At 44.0% G+C, this 20,792-nt stretch overlaps 1 protein-coding gene across 2 annotated transcripts in view; it reads left to right on the top strand.

The window, feature by feature from the left end:
• EIF4B (eukaryotic translation initiation factor 4B) overlaps positions 1-20,398 on the top strand; it is a 60,565-nt gene extending 40,167 nt beyond the window's left edge. The window contains exons 6-15 of one of the 2 annotated variants that reach the window (XM_056555333.1): positions 2,721-2,867; positions 2,942-3,058; positions 5,818-6,009; positions 6,166-6,406; positions 6,579-6,670; positions 6,902-7,106; positions 8,041-8,096; positions 8,179-8,248; positions 9,419-9,443; positions 19,111-20,398. In XM_056555333.1, coding sequence (XP_056411308.1) covers positions 2,721-2,867; positions 2,942-3,058; positions 5,818-6,009; positions 6,166-6,406; positions 6,579-6,670; positions 6,902-7,106; positions 8,041-8,096; positions 8,179-8,248; positions 9,419-9,443; positions 19,111-19,185 — 1,220 coding nt within the window. In that variant the 3' untranslated portion in view covers positions 19,186-20,398. Of the gene's footprint in view, positions 1-2,720; positions 2,868-2,941; positions 3,059-5,817; positions 6,010-6,165; positions 6,407-6,578; positions 6,671-6,901; positions 7,107-8,040; positions 8,097-8,175; positions 8,249-9,418; positions 9,444-19,110 lie in introns of both variants that reach the window. The other variant, XM_056555332.1, reaches the window with a different exon arrangement.
• The last annotated feature ends 394 nt before the right edge of the window (positions 20,399-20,792 follow it).

The following is a 20,792-nucleotide window of genomic DNA, read 5'->3' as shown; positions in this document are numbered from 1 at the left end:
GAAATAGTTCCGTTTAGGAACTTCCGTCACCAGTTCCGTCACTATATCGGCGAAACCCGGCCGTTACAAAACCCCTGACGGCCGGGACTAAATCGCATTGCAGCCTATGGGGTTTTGTAACTGCCCGTTTGCACCCGTATATATACTGCATGCAGTAATTTTTCCGCCATGATGTCCTGTCACTTTATAACGCCCGTAATGATTTACGGGCATATACGGGTGCAAAGGGCAGTTACAAATCCCCATAGGCTGCAATGCGATTTAGTCCCGGCCGTCAGGGGTTTTGTAACGGCCGGGTTTCGCCGATATAGTGACGGAACTGGTGACAGAAGTTCCTAAACGGAACTATTTCATAGTGTGAAAGAGACCTAAGCCCCACAGACATGGGCAACCCTAGTCTGGAACAGACCTTATTAACTAGAATGGGAGAGATTTCAACTTAAAAAATGATTTATATATTATATAGATAAAATGGAGGAAAGATTACCAAATAATCTTAATGTTTAACCCCTTGGGGACTCAGGGTTTTTGTTTTTGCACTTTTGTTTTTTCCCCCCCCTCACCTTTTAAAAATCATAACCCTTTCAATTTTGCACCTACAGACCCAAATGATGGCTTATTTTTTGCACCACCAATTCTACTTTCTAATGACATCAGTAATTTTACACAAAAATCTACGGCAAAACCCCCCCAAAAAAATCATTGTGTGATGAAATTGAAGAAAAAACACCATTTTGTAAATCTTGTGAGCTTCCGTTTCTACGCAGTAAATTTTTCAGTAAAAATGACACCTATTCTTTAGGTCCATATGGTTAAAAGGATACCCTACTTATATAGGTTTCATTTTGTCGTACTTCTGAAAAAAATCATAACTACATGCAGGAAAATTAATACATTTTAAAATTGTCCTCTTCTGACCTCTAACTTTTTATTTTTTTTTGCATACTGCGATATGAGGGTTCATTTTTTTGCGCCGTGATCTGAAGATTTTATCACGAATTTTGTTTTAATCGGACTTTTTGATTTAAAATATTTTTTTATGGTATAAAAAGTGACCAGAAATACGCTATTTTGGACTTTGGAATTTTTTGCATGTACGCCATTGACCGTGCGGTTTAAATATTTTTTTTTTAGTTTGGGCATTTACGCACGTGGCGATACCACATATGTTTGTTTTTATTTACATGTTTTTTTTTTATTATAAATGGGAAAAGGGGGGTGATTTGAACTTTTATTAGGGAAGGGGTTAAATCACATTTATTAACTATTATTTTTTTACACTTTTTTGCAATGTTATAGCCTCCCTAGCATTGCATTGATCAGTGTTATTGGCGGTCGATTGCTCAAGCCTGGATCTCAGGCTTGGAGCAATCAATCGCTGATCAAACGCGCCAGAGGCAGGTGTAACGGACCCTTCGCTTGTGTCCTAGCTGATTGGAAAACCGAGGTTTCACTGTGGTGGTTCCGATCAGCCCGACTGAGCTGCCAAGAATGCTTTTTTTTAAAAATTTTTTTACTGTTTAGACGCAGTGATCAACTTTCAATGCAGCATCTAAAGGGTTAATAGCGCACATCACCGCGTGACACGCTATTAGCCCTGGGTCCCAGCTACCGTTAGACGCCGACCTGACCCCTCAATGCATCTTTCTAGGAGAACGAGAGGGCCACACTCTGCAATCTCTAGCTCTCCCATCTATATATCTAAAACTCAACGTGTGTGTGTGTGTGTACACATGTTATGTCAACAACAAACATAGGATAGGTAATTTAACCCTTACTCACCCCCATTTGCCAGGGGCGGGGCTTATGTTTAAAGTCCCATGCAAGTCAATGGGAAATATGTTAACGCATAACTTCCAAACGGCTGGAGATATTTCGATAATACTTGGTCACATGTTACTTATATGTCCACTTAAAATATAGGACAGTTAATTTAACCCTTAACTACCCCCATTTGTGAGGGTCGGGGTTTTTGTTTAAAGTCCCATGCAAATCAATGGGAAATGTATGTTCCATATAATTTCCGTACAGCTGGAGCTATTTCAATACCTGGTACACATATTACGGGTCGAGATATGGGAGGTCGGCTTACAGTGTTAGAGATCCTCTGGGGAAGGGGGCGTGTCCCTCCCTTGTGGTGGTGGAAGGTGATTGGTGCACCTTCTCCTGCAGCCTTGTCCATGACTCATGGACAAACCTGATGATGCTACAGGACTGATTAGTGTCCCAATAGGTATTGTCATAAATGCCTGGAGCTTACAGCAAGGCGTGGGATCTGAGCGCACTGCACTGGTCAGCAGTGGTACATGTCGGCAGGCTTCAACCGCTGGCGTTACAACTTCTAAACAAATCCAAAAAAATACCTTGGAGATTTATCCAAATCTGTGCAGAGGAAAAGTTGCCCATAGCAACCAGAGTACTTTAATTTTTAAAAAGGCCTCTGAAGAATAAAAGAAGTGATCTGATTGGTTCTTATGAGCAACTGCTCCACTTTTCCTCTGCACAGGTTTTGATCAATCTCCCCAGCTGACCATAACATTTCTTTAACTTTGAGAGAGCTTTTATAGAACTCCATAGACTAAAAATGGGTGTTCAGACGCATTCTCCCAGGACTCATGCACTCATTTATATCCATTGGTTTCGGTTATATAATGTGGATGATCATTTACACTGCCCTCCCTTTGGCTAAAAAAATTAATCCTACATTATTTCATTTACAGATCGGGATGATCGTTCCTTTGGCAGGGATCGAGATCGCAATAGAGACTCTGACAAGACGGACTCTTCTGATTGGAGGGCACGCCCCACCACAGACAGTTTTGATGATTATCCTCCTCGTCGTGGGGGAGACGATAGCTATGGAGATAGTAAGCTAAGACAAAGTTGAACATTATTGATATTGGGTTGCTTTGTGTAAGCACTAACAAAAATGTTATTGTAGGGTATCGCAGCAGTAATGACCGCTATGATCGAGATGGCCCACGTAGGGATGACCGATATGATCGAGACAGAGGAAGGGAGCGTTATGATGACCGTGATCGAAGAGATTTTGACAGAGGTGAGTGCCATAAAGTTGTCCTGATTTTATTGGGGCTCAATATTTTCATTCAAAATGATTTCACATATTTTTTGTGTGGTGCAGAAGTGGCTGAGGCCTGGGACATCCATACTTTGCATTCTTTGTGGTTATGTTTCATAGCATTGTTAAAAACTCCAATACATCTGTTTAAAGTAATATATATGCCTTTCACATGTGCAATGTTGTTTCCATAATTCCCACTGGGTTCTGGCACTGTCAAATACAAAAACTTTTCATATGCTGTAAAGCATACAAAACCAATAGGTTTTGCAATTGCTTTCATTAGAAAATTTTCAGTATTTCATACTGAAAGCCAGTCAAACTGCCCCCCGCCCTCTTGTACACATACTAGTCCTGCTGTGTCCATGCATCATCACCTATGCCAGTGGTCTTCAAACTGTGGCCCTCCAGATGTCACAAAACAATTCCCAGCAAGCCCGGACAGCCGTTGGCTGAGTGATATATAAGAAAAAAAAATGTTTTTGTTGGATCTGACGGGTGCACTTTAAAAATTTTGCCCAAAAATTTGTATGCTTAAAATTGTCCTCTTCTAGCCTAAATAACTTTTTTTTTTTTCCATATTCGGGGCAGTGTTTGTGCTCATTTTCTTGTTCGGCTACCTTGGGAGACACAGAGACCATAGGTGTATGCTGCTGACACTAGGCAACAAAAAGAATGTCTGCCTCTCCTGGCAGGATATACCCCGCCTACAGACTCTGAGCTATCAGTTCAGTTTTAGCTTAGTGTCCGTAGGAGGCATACTCAGGTCTGGAATTCTCCAGAAATTGTCTTTTATTTCCTTATTTTTAAGTTTAGGGACATGTATTTAGATATTTTTTTTTTCTCCCTTTTTATTTCTTTCTTTGTAGGTGGGGGCTCAGGAGCATAGCGCTCACTGTTCCCCCATTTGCAAAGAAGGGGCACAGGCATAGTTATGCACTGTCAACTCCTTCTCGTCACCGGTCAGCACCTTTGGGTCCAGGTTCCCCTACCTTCCCCCCCCCCCCCCCCCCCACACACACAGGAATTATCTTTTGCTCAGGGGTTTCAAACACTGTAGTCCCGCTTTTTTTTTTTTTTGGCCCACTCCTTTATTCATTCTGGGGACTGTTTATGCTTGGCTATTCTGAAGTGAGGGGACAGAAGCAGTGGTGCAAAGGCCATATTTACTGTATATCTCTTTCTCTTTCTTTCTCGCTCTTTCTTTCTCGCTCTTTCTTTCTCGCTCTCTCTTTCTCGCTCTCTCTTTCTCGCTCTCTCTTTCTCGCTCTCTCTTTCTCGCTCTCTCTTTCTCGCTCTCTCTTTCTCGCTCTCTCTTTCTCGCTCTCTCTTTCTCGTTCTCTCTTTCTCGCTCTCTCTTTCTCGCTCTCTCTTTCTCGCTCTCTCTTTCTCGCTCTCTCTTTCTCGCTCTCTCTTTCTCGCTCTCTCTTTCTCGCTCTCTCTTTCTCGCTCTCTCTTTCTCGCTCTCTCTTTCTCGCTCTCTCTTTCTCGCGCGCTCGCTCGCTCTTGCTCGCTCGCTCTTGCTCGCTCGCTCTTGCTCGCTCGCTCTTGCTCTCTCGCTCTTGCTCTCTCGCTCTTGCTCTCTCGCTCTTGCTCGCTCTTTCGCTCGCTCTTTCGCTCGCTCTTTCGCTCGCTCTTTCGCTCGCTCTTTCGCTCGCTCTTTCGCTCGCTCTTTCGCTCGCTCTTTCGCTCGCTCTTTCGCTCGCTCTTTCGCTCGCTCTTTCTCTCGCTCTTTCTCTCGCTCTTTCGCTCGCTCTTTCGCTCGCTCTTTCGCTCGCTCTTTCGCTCGCTCTCTCGCTCTTTCTCTCGCTCTTTCTCTCGCTCTCTTTTTATTGGTACCATTTTTGTTTTGGTGGAACTTTATGAGCGATATATATTAGCATAGCAGCCTTGCCATATATGTTTTTTTTCTGTTTACATCATTTTATTTGAAAACTGGTAAAATGGAGGTGGGTCACACTTTTTTATTAGGACGGAGCTTATTTACATTTTTTAACTTTTTTTTTTCATTCACTTATTTAGTCTAGGGGACTATTACTTACAATCTTTTGATTGCATACACTGAACAATGCCATGCCATAACACAGCATTGATCAGTTATCGGGCACTCAATTACTACTGGCTACTGAGGCTGCCTGCTGTGATCGGGACCCCACAAGCTTGCTGTGGTGCTCCCAGATCTAACCAGCAATGGGTTTTTCCCGTTTAAGGGTATGTTCACACACTGTTAACTAGCAGTAGGTTTCCAGCTGCGGGAAATACACTGCGAGTTACGCTACCATTCACTTGTAAGAGTCCGTAGACAGTCTGCCATAGTAGCAGATTTGCAGACTGCCAGCAGACCCATTTAAATGAATGTTAGCATAACTCGCAGCAGGATGCCACTATCTGTGATCAGCACGTCTTAAAGGTTAATGCCAGACATCAGCCATGGGTCCTAGCTGCAGATAGCAGCCTGGACCCACCGGATATGAAGCATGCTTGGTTCCTGAGCACACTTCATACAACTGGAGAGGACTAATATATCCAGCTGTAGTTTTTTTCCAGTGCTGGTTAGAACATGAAGACTCCTTCATCATGGAGTTTTGTGTCAATGTTCAAAACATAATCTGAAAATGTACAAAGCCACAAAAACTTATTATTAAATATATCCAGTGGTTAACAATAATAGTTTATTTAGAAATAAATTCTTTTGAAATTTCTGTTCATCCATTTTTTTATTTTTTTCTTATTAAAAGGTGGTTATGATTCCCGAGGAGGTGGCAGCAGAAGAGCATTTGGCAGTGGGTACCGTAGAGATGATGATTTTAGAGGAGGAGGAGGAGGAGGAGGTGGTGACCGTTATGGCGACAGGTATGAAGAGAGACGAGATGACAGGTCAGACAGGTGGAATGGCTCCTCCAGGACTGAAGAGAGAAGGGAAGAGAGAGGTATATTATTGTGTATATTTATTTTTGGCTTTGCTCAGCAGATTAGCTGGCTATTGTAGTGCATATATATCATAAACCTTCTGAACATGTACCAAAAGCACTCACTGTTGTATTATAGTTTAAATTCATCATCTGTTTTGTCTTTGTATAAATTAGGTCCACCCCAGAGGCCAAAGCTGGTTCTCAAACCACGTTCTGCTCCCAAAGAGGAAGAAACCATTGGAGGTTCTGCACCATCCGGTCGAGCAGCTTCAATCTTTGGTGGTGCCAAACCTGTGGACACCGCTGCTAGGGAACGTGAGGTAGAGGAACGTCTGCAGAAAGAGCAGGAGAAACTGCAGCAACGTCATTTGGATGATGACCGGCCTCGACAGATAGAGAGGAAGCCAAGAGAGAGGTGTGGAGTGAAATAAGACCTGTTTATTGTAAAATCCCAAGAATATTGTTGAATTTGTTTACTAACCCCAAACGCTGTAATAATTTTAATGGTAAAATCTATAGAATAGTTTCATTATTTTACTGCTTACATTATGGAAATTAAGTCATTAGTAAACTCTTTTATTATGTAGACATCCAAGTTGGCGCAGTGAAGACAACCAAGAGAGATCTAGGACTGGAAGTGAGTCTTCTCAAACAGGCAACAGTGGATCATCTTCACGAAGTGAGTAAAGTGCACTGGAACTGTTGACTGTACTGGTCATTTTCTATAGCCGGGGCCTAATACATTACACTCCACTGCATCTACAGTAAAACAAATCTCTCAATAATTTTCTGAAAAAATGCCTATAGTTTACAGATTTGTGAGCTCTGTTAACATAACTTTTTCCAGTAATGATTCCATAGTATCCTCTGTAGAAATACAACTTACGCTGGTTTTTATTCTTTTGCATAGTCTCACGAAGACGGGAAAGTGAAAAATCGGTAGAAAACGAAGTCTTTGGAAAAGAGGAGGAGTCTGCTAATTTGAAATCCAATAAACCTGACTCCCAGCTCCCATTAAAAGTAATGCCTGCTCCTCCACCTAAGGAGAATGCGTGGGTGAAGCGTAATTCAGCACCTTCTTCCAATCGGTCCCTCAGCTCAGATTCTTCTCAGAGGCAAGTATCACTATCTACAGCTTCTTGTCCTTGACCTTTTAGCATGGTGGATTGTGACGAATTCAGTGACATGTCAATTGTTGATGTGGTTTTTCCAATTGAAGTAAATGGAAGTTTGAAAATCTGCACCAAGAATTCTACCTAAAGTGGGAGAATTTGCTCAATATCCTCAAGTTGGACTGAAACTTAAAGGGGTACTCCGGCGCTAAGACCTCTTATCCCCTTTCACTCCGGGTCTGATGACTGCCAATCACGGGGATGGAGTATTGACATCACGGCTCCGCCCCCTCCCATAGGCTTGCATTGAGGGGGCGGAGACATGACATCACAGTAGTCCGGCCCCAGGATCAGCAGTCATTAGACCCGGAGCGAGCATGCTGTTAGTGCAAGAAGACATATGGTACCTTTCAAATATGTCTGTGCTTCCATAACACAGAAAAATGCTTGTATTCTCTGGTGCAAAGAGGTGTTCCCCCCCCCCCCCCCCCCCCCCCCCCTCCCTCCTTTTTGCATGTCGCAAGTCCTTTGCGTCTCTTGTTACTTCTACTGCTTTTGTACAGACTAAATAGCACAGTGCCTGCAGAAGGGTATAGCATGTGCAGGAAGAGCTAGCACTTTATTGCTTAGTGTCATCTCCTAATGGCGCCAGCCTATACCACGGTCTTCTGTACCCCCCCCCCCCCCCCCCCCCCCAGTGAACTTGGAGACAAAAGGATTTTACAAGTAACTCAGAAATTATTTATATTTGTTTACATTTTGGACGCATATGGACAGATATATGAAAGATACCATTAGGCCCCGTCTACTGACAGCTATTGGAGCGTGTGTTGCATCTGACAGATTCCTTAAACAAAAAGCTCTTTAAAAAAAATTATCAGTGCCAGGATTTAGTGTCTGGAAAAGATATGTGAACTAACATGTGTTTTTCTTTTAGTGGAGGAGAAAGACATAATTCGGACAGGCGGCAACCTGGTACAGGGGAAAGAGGAAGTAATTAAACTTTACTATACTTAGTTCTTGGTGTACAGTGTAACATGGGGGGAAAAAAATAACACCTATTCTATTCTAGCAGATGAGAACAGTGAGGACGGTCTGGAATCTGAATCAAAGACCACTGGAGAACGTGGTAGAACATCAGATAGGTGTGTGCTTTCTCTTTTCCCCTTGTGCTTTTATTTTTTCACTTGCTATTGGTGTATAGATATCATAGAGGTAATGGAAATTACAGAATTTAAACTGGGGACGAAAGGGGAAAATGATACACACTGATCAGTCACAACTTTAACTCCAGAATTGCTGAGTCTGTAAGGGGTTAAACAATTTAATAACATTTTTATTTTTTTGTGTTTTATGCCTTTGACATGCAATTTCATTAGTTATATTTAGTTATATAGTTATAAAGGTATAATTTTGACCTTTACACATGTGGCGATACCGCATTTGTATATTTTTTTGTTTACATTTTTTTAAATCGTAAAATGGAGGCAGCTCAAACTTTTATTAGGGAGGGGGCTTAATTACATTAAATTTTTTTTAATTTTAAATTTTTTCACTATTTTATAGTCCAGTTAGGTGACTATTACATGTAATGTTTGTATACTCTGAATAATGCTTTGCCGTAGCACAGCATTGATTGGTATTATTAGTGCTCCATTACCACAGGCGGCTTAAGCTGCCTGCAGAATTAGACTGCCAATCGGACGGAGCGAAGTAAGGCACCTTCGCCTGTCCTCTTGATTGGTTAGCAATTTTGCCATGGTTGTCCCTAATCGAACGTCAATGGATTTCTCCCATTTTAGATAGCGCTATCAACTTTGACTGCAGCATCTGAAGGGTTATGCTGATAGACGATGTCTGGTATTAGCCGTAAGTCCTGGCTGCTGATAGCAACGGGGACCCAGTGTGCTTAATACAACTGAAGTGGTAGATGGAGTACATTTATGCTCTTTAAGGGGTTAAAACAGGCATGTGGAAGTCAAAACATTATCTCAGAACATTGTCACCTATCAAGGAGTATATACTAGGCAGAAAATAAACAGTGAGAAGTTTATCTCCGATGTGAACTCCAGTATATAGAGGACTGTGTACCATGTTCTGTATTGATGTGTGTTAATGCATTCTAGCAGTCTCTGCAAAATAAAAGATTGTGTTCAGAGTTTGATGATATTATAACAGTGGTATAAGTCAGTAATTCTCAAGTAATGGAGTCCTTGTAACGGGACTTTTGATAGTCCTTATTCCAAACCTCATATAAACTTGAATGACTTAACACTTGAATGGACGACTAACGTTTTTTTTTTTTCTCCCTCTAGGAACGAAAAGGATCTGGATTCAAAGGTAATGCCGGAGCCAAATCGAAAAGGAGGGAACGCAACTGTAAGATGATCCATATGGGTCATCCTTGTCATGTCTCTTTTCCTGCTTTGTCATGTGTATATCTGAAAGCAAAGATGATTTATACTGCCATACCTGTAGTTAATAGATAACACCAGCTGACCAAAATCAGTATAAGAAGGTGCTTTTAATTATAATATAACCTTTATTATTTTCTTCTAAAACACAAATAGTAGTGACTAAGTGCCGAGAAAATGGATCATAGGCTTGTAATAACTAGGACTATTCCAGAGTCAACCCAATGACAAGAATATTGGAAGCAAAAAAAAAGCTACTGTTAAAATACATGTTAATGTGCATGCAACCCAGAGTGCACCAATACTATAATTGCACCTCACAGGAACTCCAAGAAATTCTGTCTCACTGTCCTTCCAACGCTTTTCTATCTCCAGTATTTGTGACGTCATCAGGGGAGTAACCATTGGGGATTGCCAGTGTGTGTAGCGAACTAGAGTATGGGATAAACCTTAGTCCGGTATAAACTATGATCCTATAGGTCATCCATAGTCCCTAATAGCATTACTAAACTGCATAATCACACTACATGTGCATATCAATCCTTAGCATGTTGTATATGCATATAGATACACAATTCCAGCTTCCATTCAGGGTCAGATAGGAAACAATGAGTACAGGAAGTTCTTTTATTTTTTTAAATTTATTTTCCGTCTGATCACAGTGCTCTCTGCTAAGTCTGTCCATGTCAGGAACTGTCCATAGCAGGATAGGTTTTCTATGGGGATTTGCTCCTGTTCTGAACAGTTCCTGACATGGACAGAGGTGTCAGCAGATAGAAAATAAACAAATAAAAAAACACTGGAGCATACAGCAGCTGATAAGTACTGGAAGGATTAAGATTTTTAAATAAAGTAATTTACAAATTTAGAAAAAATAGGTGTATGTGCAGCTCACAATTATTGATACACACGGAGGTCAAACTGGGGCATGCAACTATACCTTAAATGATTATAGGTAATTATATAAATGATTCTCTGGATCGTGCTTCAATAATAATAATATAAACAATTTATTAAAATATATAAAACTATGATTAGTTACTTCTCACAGGGCCCATGTGAGAAGAACATATACAATAAAAGCAACCATTCAATAATAATTATACATGAAATTAAAATAGCATAGATTATAACAATATCACTGGCATAAATTTAATTTCTGATGTGCAGCTGGTATTCGTCCGCTAATAAGCAGACACCGACTGCACAAGACAAGCAAGATACAGCTAAAAGTGCTTAAGTGATTGTTTCCCTCTTTGAATGCTCAGAATAAAATATGTATCCTTTTTGTAATATTAAAACAGTCTGCAACAGTTTCAAAGTTATGTTACCGATCCTTGTAGTGGCAACCTGGGTAGGAGGCGTTGTTACCGCAGGGTCTAGATGGTTTTAGTACACTGGGTCCTCTGTGCAACGGTCCCAGATGGTAACGGTGTAATCCAGCAAGATCCGAGTAAGAGCGGTGGCGGTCACTTCTGGCTGATGGCGCTGGCAGGCGCCGATGGTCGCAGGATGCCGGGAGGACGCTGGCGCTGGCAAGCGCTGGAGATGGTAAGTCCTCACAGCTGGCTGGATGGAGACTGGGACCGTGCGCTGGATACGAGGAGCTCACCTCGTGTTGCCGGCGTGTGACGTCAGCTGCTGCTGGAGCAGGGTTCACCAAAGATATTTTGCAATGTCTGGACCGGACAGATACCGGACTGAATGCACTGATGGTTTTAGCAGCTCATGAGAGGTAAACCAGCCATAGATGATGGGCACAGTTCATAAATAGCGTATATGCCAGTGGTCATGCATAAAATATACGTTATTTATGAACTGTGCCCATCAACTACAGCTGGTTTACCTCTCATGAACTGTTAAAACCATCAGTGCATTCAATCCGGTATCTGTCCGGTCCAGACATTGCAAAATATCTCTGGTGCAGTGAACCCGGCTCCACCAGCAGCTGACGTCACACGCCGGCAACACGAGGTGAGTTCCTCGTATCCAGCGCACTGTCCCCGTCTCCATACAGCCAGCGGTAAGGACTTACCATCTCCAGCGCTTGCCAGCGCCAGCGTCCTCCCGGCATCCTGCGACCATCGGCGCCTGCCAGCGCCATCAGCCAGAAGTGACCGCCACCGCTCCTACTCGGATCTTGCTGTATTACACCGTTACCATCTGGGACCCAGTGTACTAAAACCATCTAGACCCTGCGGTAACAACGCCTCCTACCCAGGTTGCCACTACAAGGATCGGTAACATAACTTTGAAACTGTTGCAGACTGTTTAAATATTACAAAAAGGATACATATTTTATTCTGAGCATTCAAAGAGGGAAACAATCACTTAAGCACTTTTAGCTGTATCTTGCTTGTCTTGTGCAGTCGGTGTCTGCTTATTAGTGGACGAATACCAGTTGCACATCAGAAATTAAATTTATGCCAGTGATATTGTTATAATCTATGCTATTTTAATTTCATGCATAATTATTGAATGGTTGCTTTTATTGTATATGTTCTTCTCACATGGGCCCTGTGAGAAGTAACTAATCATAGTTTATTTATATATTTTAATAAATTGTTTATATTATTATTGAAGCACAATCCAGAGAATCATTTATATAATTACCTATAATCATACTCGCTCACTTTGAAGCTCCGGGCAATTTTTTCTTTAATTTACAAATCTGTCTAACTTTCTGGCACCCATTGATTGGAAAAAAAATAGTTTTCCACCAGAGTACGCCTTTTAATCATGTCTGTGTAGAGAATGGATATTGCAATTGGCTTCATTTAGAAAACTTGGTTGGTTCTGTAATTATCTCTTATCTGCCCTCTTGACAGCTGGTAGTCATAGTTCCCATCCACCAGCTTTGCTTTAGAAGCAGTTTTAATGTCACTCCCTGTCCTGAGATTTACTCATCTCACTCATCTCCTGACCTGAGGGTCAATCACTGACATTGCTAGGCTTATCTTGGCATGTTCATCATGTCAGACAGCTGAAGCAGGTGACCTGCCTGTGACCCCAGCAAGTCCACCAACAATCTCAGGAGTGTGAGCAGAGGGCAGTAGCAGGGAAGAAATGAGAAAACAGTTTTAAGCCTTAAAGGGGTATTCCAGATTTCTATTTTATTTGACTATGCTACATAAGCTGTAAAGTTAGTGTAGTTCATAATAAATAATAAAAAAAAAAAATATATATATATATAATCTCTATATATCTATATAATAAAATGTTTCTGTACCTGTGTATGATGGGGGTCTCACAATTCTTCTGTGATTGCCCCCCCACCCACCCCCCAAATATTTATTTTTAACACATAAAATTACTCGGGTCTTGGTAAGTCCCAGGTTGCAGTGCGTCAAGACATGACCTCACCAGTCAGGTGATCAGAGGGAGTCTGTCCTGCTTCAATGGGTGGAGCGACCTCTGGGTGGGAGAGAGATTAGTTTGCAAAAGCTGTAGGCATCATGGTTAGAAAACACTGGTTTATTGAATGGAATGCAACTCATGTTTCAATGGGGGTGTAGCTGATGTGTGGAAGGGAGGAAAGTGACCTCAAACTTACAATCTATGGAACTTGTAGTTTGAGAATGAAATCCAACAGGAAATACCCAGTATACAAAAAGGTAGCCACAGTGTTATGGTAATCTTATAACATAGCCAGTTAGCCGCAAGACAAGCACAGATCCTTCCTAAGCATGTCCATTACCGTCTGGCAGGTACATACTAAAATCACCTTATGGTGGATAACCCCTTTAGGCCACATCCTTTGTCTGCATTACTTGAGGCTTGGACCCCAAGTCACTAGTGCATCTTTCATTTCAGAAAGGTGTTTTCTCGGTCGCTCTTCATTTGGGGACACCTAACTGATGGGTATATGCTCTTGCCACTAAGAGGCGCTGACACTAGGAAAAAAAAGTCTGCTCCTCCCTGGCGGGATATACCTGCCCACCTGCAGTGAGGTAATCAGTTTTAGCTAGTGTCAGCAAGGAGGCAAGACACGTCTGGAAGTTCCTCAGACCTTTTTCTTTTTTTTATTATTTTCTAGTAAGGGCTGTTTAGTTAGATTCTTTACTCCCTTTTTGTTCCCTTATTTTCGGGTGGGGGTTCAGGAGCATGGCGCTACCTGTTTCCCCATATGTGGCTAAGGAGCACAAGACATAAGAGTGTGCACCGTTAACCCCTTCCCGCCAACGGCCAGCGCCTGAAGGTTGTACCCTGGGTCCGGGTCCCCCACTGCCCCTGCTCGCCCCACTATCTTAGCCTGGTATGATGCAGCGTGGCCATAAGCTGGTTGAAGATGCCTGAGGTGAGTATGAGAAAATGGTGTCTGCAGGTTGCAGGTGAGTATGTACTCCCCCCTAACACCCCCCCCCCCCCCCCCTCTCCACCACCTGAAAAAGGGACTCTGTCCTTTACTGGGGTCCCCCATGACTGTGTTTCTATGTACTGGGACAGCCTCCGGCCCTTTGCAGCAGCTCCCTCCGGCAGGTATTGCAGGGATTATGCCTTCCCTGCTCTTCTCTGCATTGTGGCACATACGCTTCTGTGGTGTCATTGGGGGTTGGCTGGGCGCTGGGTGAGGGGGTCATGGCGGCACATGGCTCCGCCCTTCTCTCCTGTGCCAGCGCAAGTTCTGGGGGGTTATGGCGGCTCATGGCCACCTTTTTTCTCCCCCCTAAGCCGGTGCACGAACAGGGAGGTCAGGCAGTGCCACCCCTCCAGGTTGGCACGCTACACGGCTCTTTATTACGACCCACGGGTGCTTACCCGTGGCCTTAACTCTGTGCGCCTCCGGCCGAGTTTAGCTCTGCCCCTCCACCTTTTCGGAGGGCGGCGCCGCTTTGCACTCAGAGCGGCTCAGTCGGCCTCCCTGAGCTGTGGCCCAGCGGGAGCTTCTCCTATCCGGGCCGTTCTTTCCCTAGCCTCGGAGCTATGCGGCGGCTTAGCAGGCACTTCTAAGTGTGCTGCTCTGTGCCGTCGCCGCTCCTGAGGCTGTCTGCTGTGTGTTTTTCTTCTAAGTCTATAAGAGGACTGCTTGTGGTGCATGAGGTGCAGAGTTCAAGTCCCCAGTGGACCAAAAAGTTATAATAAATGCAAAATTACATTTTAAAATGCAGCCTTGGAGAAGTTTAAAAAAAAAAAAAATCACACACATTTCATGGTCACTCTGATCATTTGTTGTAGTTACTTTTATTGCACCCTAATTCTATTGCAGCTTTGGCCGGCCAGCCATATCTGTTCTTCTTAGTTTAATATCTGCAGTCCTTTCCTGGAATCTGCATTGGGGGCTGCTTTGTCACCTTAGACGGTGACTCACTATACATTAGCTGCCTAATGTATCCCTCTGGCATCCCTAATTCTGCATTGTTGCTCACTGTCATGGAGCATATGCGAAACACCATGGCAGGTTGTTGCCAGGGAGGCACGGTCCCTTGGAAACTATCGGGGATATATTTAAGAAATCTGTTTTCTCCTACCACTGAGCGCCATACCTTGTGCAAGCTGTTTGGCATTCCTGACAGACACTCAGGTCTCTTTTGAGGTTCCTCATCTGTCATGTCTGTCAGCCACCCGTCCTGGGATGTTATTGGCATGTCATACTATATGATCCTTTCTCCACAGGCCTCATCTAGTGCTCTGGATCCTTACATCCAGCGCTAGGTCTCCATGGGGATATCCCTGTGTGGTTATGGTTTGGCCTCATATCACATGTCAGACAGTGGTCTGGATGGTTTCCTCTGCCATCTGTCACAAAGCTCATGTATCTAAAAAAGCAGCTGGAGTTACGATACCCCACTGCTGTGTGCGGTATACGAAGAACTGACAGTGTGTTCTACGGGCCATATGTCTCGTTGTCCACTATGGACCGATACCAGTAAGCCAGATAGTGCTCTGCTTGGTTTCCTACACCGCCTGTCACACATCACTCGGCTGTTGTATCTGCGGCTGGAGTTCCGGTACCTCACTACTATGCGAGGTGTCCGATGGAATGACTAGTTGTCTGCTCTCAACCCATGCCAGTAAGCCACAAAGTGGTCTGCATGGTTTCCTCTGCTGCCTGTCACACGACTGATGTATCTGTGGCTGGAGTTCCGATATCCCACTGCTGTGTGCGGTATATGAAGAACTGACCCAGTGTGTCCTACAGACCCTTTGTCTCGTTGTCTACTATGGACCCATACCAGTAAGCCAGACGGTGGTCTGCATGGTTTCCTACACCGCCTATCACACGGCTGATGTATCTGCGGCTGGAGTTCCGGTACCTCACTACTGTTCGAGGTGTCCGATGGATTGACTCTGTCCACTATGGATCCATACAAGTAAACCAGACAGTTGTCAGCATGTTTTCTTCTGCTGACTGTCACACGTTGCATGGCTGATGTTTTTGCGGCTGGAATTCTGGTATTCCACTGTTGTGCACGGTATACGTAGAACTGACCCAGCGTGTCCCACGGACACTATGCTGGATGTCAGGGATGCATTCCACAGCCCCCTGTCTCACTCTATCTCCCAGGGGGTGGGGTTTCTCAGCCTCCCCGCCCTCCTACCTATGACAAAGGGGCACAGCTATCGCTTGTCTGACTGTTTCCTTTTTTGCCGAATGCCTGGGGGTGTTCTTGTTCAGCCAGACTGTCTACTATTTCCACCTCCATCGGTATCTGACCTCTGTGCTGCAGCGGACATCTGCATCATCAGGTTGCCCGTTGGATAGGCCGCAGTCTAGTGCCCTGATTTCTGTGGGAGGTTGAATGGAGTGACCCTGGGTGCTCAGGAATCCTTTACCTGCCGGCCAGATGGTTTTTCCTCATGGCTTACTACTACTTCGGGTCACCTACCATACACTTTCACCTCGTAGTTCAGGTTACCCACTGCCATGATGTAGTTTTCGTGAGTCACCCCATGTTGCCCATGGGCCTTATACAATGCACCACATACTGGTTTAGAGGGTTACCTACTTGGCCAAGTTCCTCCCTGCATGTCTTCTTCGGTCTACAGGCTGGTATCTCACTCCACTGTGTGTTTCCGTATGCGGGACCCGGCGTGGCCACGGTCCCTTTGCCATATAGCCAGACTGTGTCTGCATGGTGTTCTGATCCACCTGGTTCCCTCCCCCGTTTCTGCCACAGCTGCAGTCTGGTGTCTCTCTTCCAGGTGCAGTTCCGCAGTGTGTGTACTTGTGGGTTCTTGGGACCCTTTCTACCTGTAAGTCACACTGTGTCTGCATTTTTCCTGCTCCACATTCATTCTTCATCTCCTTAGTCTGTGTCTGCAGCTTTTGGTGTCTGGCACCATTAGGAGGTGGGGTGTGGGCTTTTTTTCTGCAGGTCCCAGGGACTTTCTCAGCACCAGCAGCATCACTCTGTTCTCCTTTTTTAGGTTGCACTGTTGGTCTGCTAGAGGCATACCTCTCTTCCTGCTGGTCCCTTGGATGTCTGCGGTTTCTTTCGTGTCTGTAGTCTTGGTACCCCACTGCTATCGTGGGGTACCCATGTCTGTGTTCCTACATATGCTAAGACCGCTCTGTAGGTGTAGAGCCCACCTTTCCTTTTGTTCGGTGGGGCGAGCCTAGGGGTTTTCTGGTGATTTTGTTTCCACAGTTTTGCAGCGGTTGAGCATTTCTGTTCTGAAATGGGGCCTGCTGGGACGACAGTCAGTTTAGCCCCTCCTTATGCCTCCAGGTGTTTGTTTCCGGGGTTTATGTCCGGGGTGGCTCAGGCACCTACTTGTCACTGTCAGGACTGGCTCTCAACACATTTTGTATTTTTTGCCCGTGTACAGGATTCCGATCCCTCTTGGGACACAAGGTGGCTCCTCCAGATAGCGATAGTTGCCGCTGTGGCCTGGGGGCTTCGTCCACCCAGCATTTCCTTGCTCCTACTGCGCCTGGCGCGTTTTGCCAATCCCCTTTCCACAGAGGGTATGGGGATCAGGGTGCTTGGCATGGGTCTGTACTTGAGCTTTCATCTCGACTGCCCTTGTTTTTCCTCCTCTGGAGGGACTATTTTTTTGAGGGTTTTTTTTTCTGCCGCCAAGATGATCTCGCTTTTCCCACTTTTTAGGTGGAGCATCTGGCAGGGCCCTTTTGTTTTTTTGCTGAGGGCATTCAACAGAGATTTTTACTATCTATGCTTGTGTGCTTACTGTCCACTATCGCAGCCTAGCTCTTTCTGTTTTTTGGTTATCTACTGCTGCTCACGCAGCATGGCTCTCTCCGGTATCCGAGATACCCCCCCTTTTTCAGGGGGTTTGTCGCTCCTTTCTTCCTTCGGGGTCCATGTCCTCCCGAGTTGGAGGGCGTTAAGGTTATCTGCTTTACACCAGTACGGCTATTTTCGCCTTCTGGGTGCTCATGGCGGGCCCCTGGGATAGGGTTTTTGGGGTCTGCGGCTGCTCAGGTCTTTGCTCTCATGCACTGGCCCTCTTCAAAGCAGATTTCCATCTTTCTTTTTTCCTGTGGTTTCTTCCCTCTCTATATGACCCGGTGTCTTGGGTCTCTACAGAGGAAGGCCCCTTCCCTTGGCGTCCTAGTCCATCTCCTTGGACAGGAGATCATCCGGGAGTTCAATTTCTGGGCCTAGTGTGTGTCTCCGCCTGGGGGGCTCGTTCGCAGGCCTTGTGGACACGTGAGTTCAGTCTAGAGACTGATTCCTTTTCTCTGGTGGTTGTTTTTCCCACCCTAGGGGACTGCTTTGGTACATCCCATCAGTTTGGTGTCCCCCAATGAAGAGCGACCAAGAAAAGGAGTTTTTTTTTTTTTTTGTATTCGCCGTAAAATCTTTCTCCTAGCCTTCATTGGGGGACACCGCACCCACCCATTTCTTCTTTTTTCTGGTCCATTTTTTCCGGTTCTTGGGTTGTTTTTCCGGGATTCCTTTCTAGGGTCCTTCGGACGCATGTCTTTGTTGGCTTCTCCTACTGCTTTGTGACAAAACTGATTACCTCACTGCAGGTGGGCGGGTATATCCTGCCAGGGAGGAGTCTACGTTTTTTTCCTAGTGTCAGCGCCTCCTAGTGGCAAGAGCATATACCCAATCAGTTTGGTGTCCCCCAATGAAGGCTACGAGAGAGATTTTACGGTGACTACAAAAAAATCTCCTTTTAATCTTAATCTGTCCATGTGAAAGACCCTTAAGACTCAAGATGCCTAATTTTCTATTTCAGCTCTCTAAACTACCGGTTTACCTCTACTTGTCATTGAGGAATTCTGGTTGCCTAAAGCCATCAGCATAGCATCAGATTTGAATTCAAAGGGAGCTTTTATAGATCCTTATGCAGTAAGCATCCCTTAGTGGCAGCTAAAGGCAGTTTATTATTACACTTCATGACTGTCTGAAGGAAGCTGAAGAGTTACTTTAAATAAAATAAATATATATATTGCATCGTCCAGTAACCAGCATTTGGATCATCACCATAATTTTGGTTGTGATGGCCAAAAAAACGTGTTGTATAATCCTTTAGCAGCTTGTCATAGAATATGGCTATGTACAAGGACAAGTTTCTTTATGAATTTGAGCAACCTCCAATAAACAGACAATTCAAATTGCTAACATCTACTAACTGATGTCACAGACAAAGGGATAACCTCAGATTTTCTTTTGCAGAAATTCAGTCAAGCAAGCAAGTACGCAGCTTTGTCTATGGATGGGGAAGAGGAACCTGAAGGATACGCTGACTAACATGGGGAATATTTCTGTGTCCATGGATTCCTTATTCCCTTCTCCTTTAATCTCCCATATGTCCTTTTCCATGACAGTCACTGGCATAGGCCAGAGCAAGACAAGCAACACCCCTTCCGGCTCTGTCCCCTCAGAAATCTAAATCCAACTTTGACTCCTCAAACAATGAACTTCAGTTAGAACACAATAAGCTGTTTGTTCTCTTGCATGCTGCTGCAGCTTTATACCGTGTGTGCGTGAGTTAGGAGGGGGCATAAATGCATTGTGGTGGTAGGGGAGCTCGATCACATTTAACGCTTTATTCAGGGAGGGGAAGTAAGATTATAATGGTGATATGGAGTGCTGACAACGCAGCCCGCTTCCTAAGCCACCTCTGCCACATTGCACAAAGGTTAGCGTTTTTATGCCAGTTAAGCAATTAATTTTCAGGGAGCAAAAATACTCCAGTATCAGAATTAGGTGGCTACTGAGCTATTTTTAAAGTTATTTACCAGCATCCGAAAAGTCAGTGAAACTGGAGGTGTTTCTTCCTGGAGGTGAATGGAGATTTAATTTTTATTTAGTCCGATAATATAAGTCTGATTATATGAAGCCCTATTTTGCACCTTCAGTAGTGACAGGGATGTCTTCAGATGCATGGTTTGCTTTCATGAAAGAGCTGTTGCCTGAAGCCTCATTGTCTGCAGCAGAGACAAGTAAGGAATAGCTGTCCTATACACAAGCGCAAACCTTGTCCTTTACCTAGGAGATTCTCCCTCCCCTTCAGGCTTTGTGTGATGCTGTGGATTTCAAGGAGGCTGCTGTAGCAGTGAACATTTTGTCCATAAGAAGGCATTTTTTCTATATTGTACCTGAAGCAGGCAGTGTTGCATCCACATATTGTCTTTCACACATTTGGCAAGAAGTGAAATTGGTCAGTCCTCTCTACCTCCCGTTCCCTTTCCATCAGGCCTTCCCTAATTTATAACTAATGTCAATCAAGAAGCTGGGTTCCTGACTCATGGACCCACTTAAGATAACTTCATTTAACATTTTACACTTCAAAAAGGAGTGTTATCTGAAGGAAATATATAATAAAAACTTGTAATGATTTGTAATCTGCTTTCTGCGAGATGTTTTATTATCATGTAAAGTACCTTACCAACCCTCTTATTTTTGTTTTCGGTTTATCAGCTCTGTCCCCATCCCCTCAAATAAACTAATCTTTAAAGTATATTGTCTGCTTTAACCTTTTTGTATGTTTAGTTTTTTCCTTATCTTGTTCTAACTTTTTTACATTACATGAATATGTGTTTGACATTGAGAGAAAATGTGTGTACATATCAGAGTTGTGATGGTAAAAGGGGGTTCTTTCGTATTTTCTTCAAAAAGAACCCATTTGCTCATAGTACATGTTTCCTATTAGATTCACACCTATCCGGTGCAATTTTATGTGTAATATCCGTTGGCAGCCCAAGAGACTGGTATGCTGGTGTGACCCTGCTTGACCCACAGATTTGAATGTACCAAACGTAGTGTTAAAGTGACTAAGTTTGACACATATGCAAGTGTAAACAATTTTTGTGTGAGACTCAAGTGTGATTGTTCACACAAAAATGGTATACGCT

The sequence above is a fragment of the Hyla sarda genome, chromosome 2 (genome assembly GCF_029499605.1).
Source record: "Hyla sarda isolate aHylSar1 chromosome 2, aHylSar1.hap1, whole genome shotgun sequence".
NCBI classification, from domain to species: Eukaryota; Metazoa; Chordata; class Amphibia; order Anura; family Hylidae; genus Hyla; species Hyla sarda.
The sequence above is the reverse complement of the archived record's forward strand: the minus strand, read 5'-3'. Positions and strand labels throughout refer to the sequence as shown.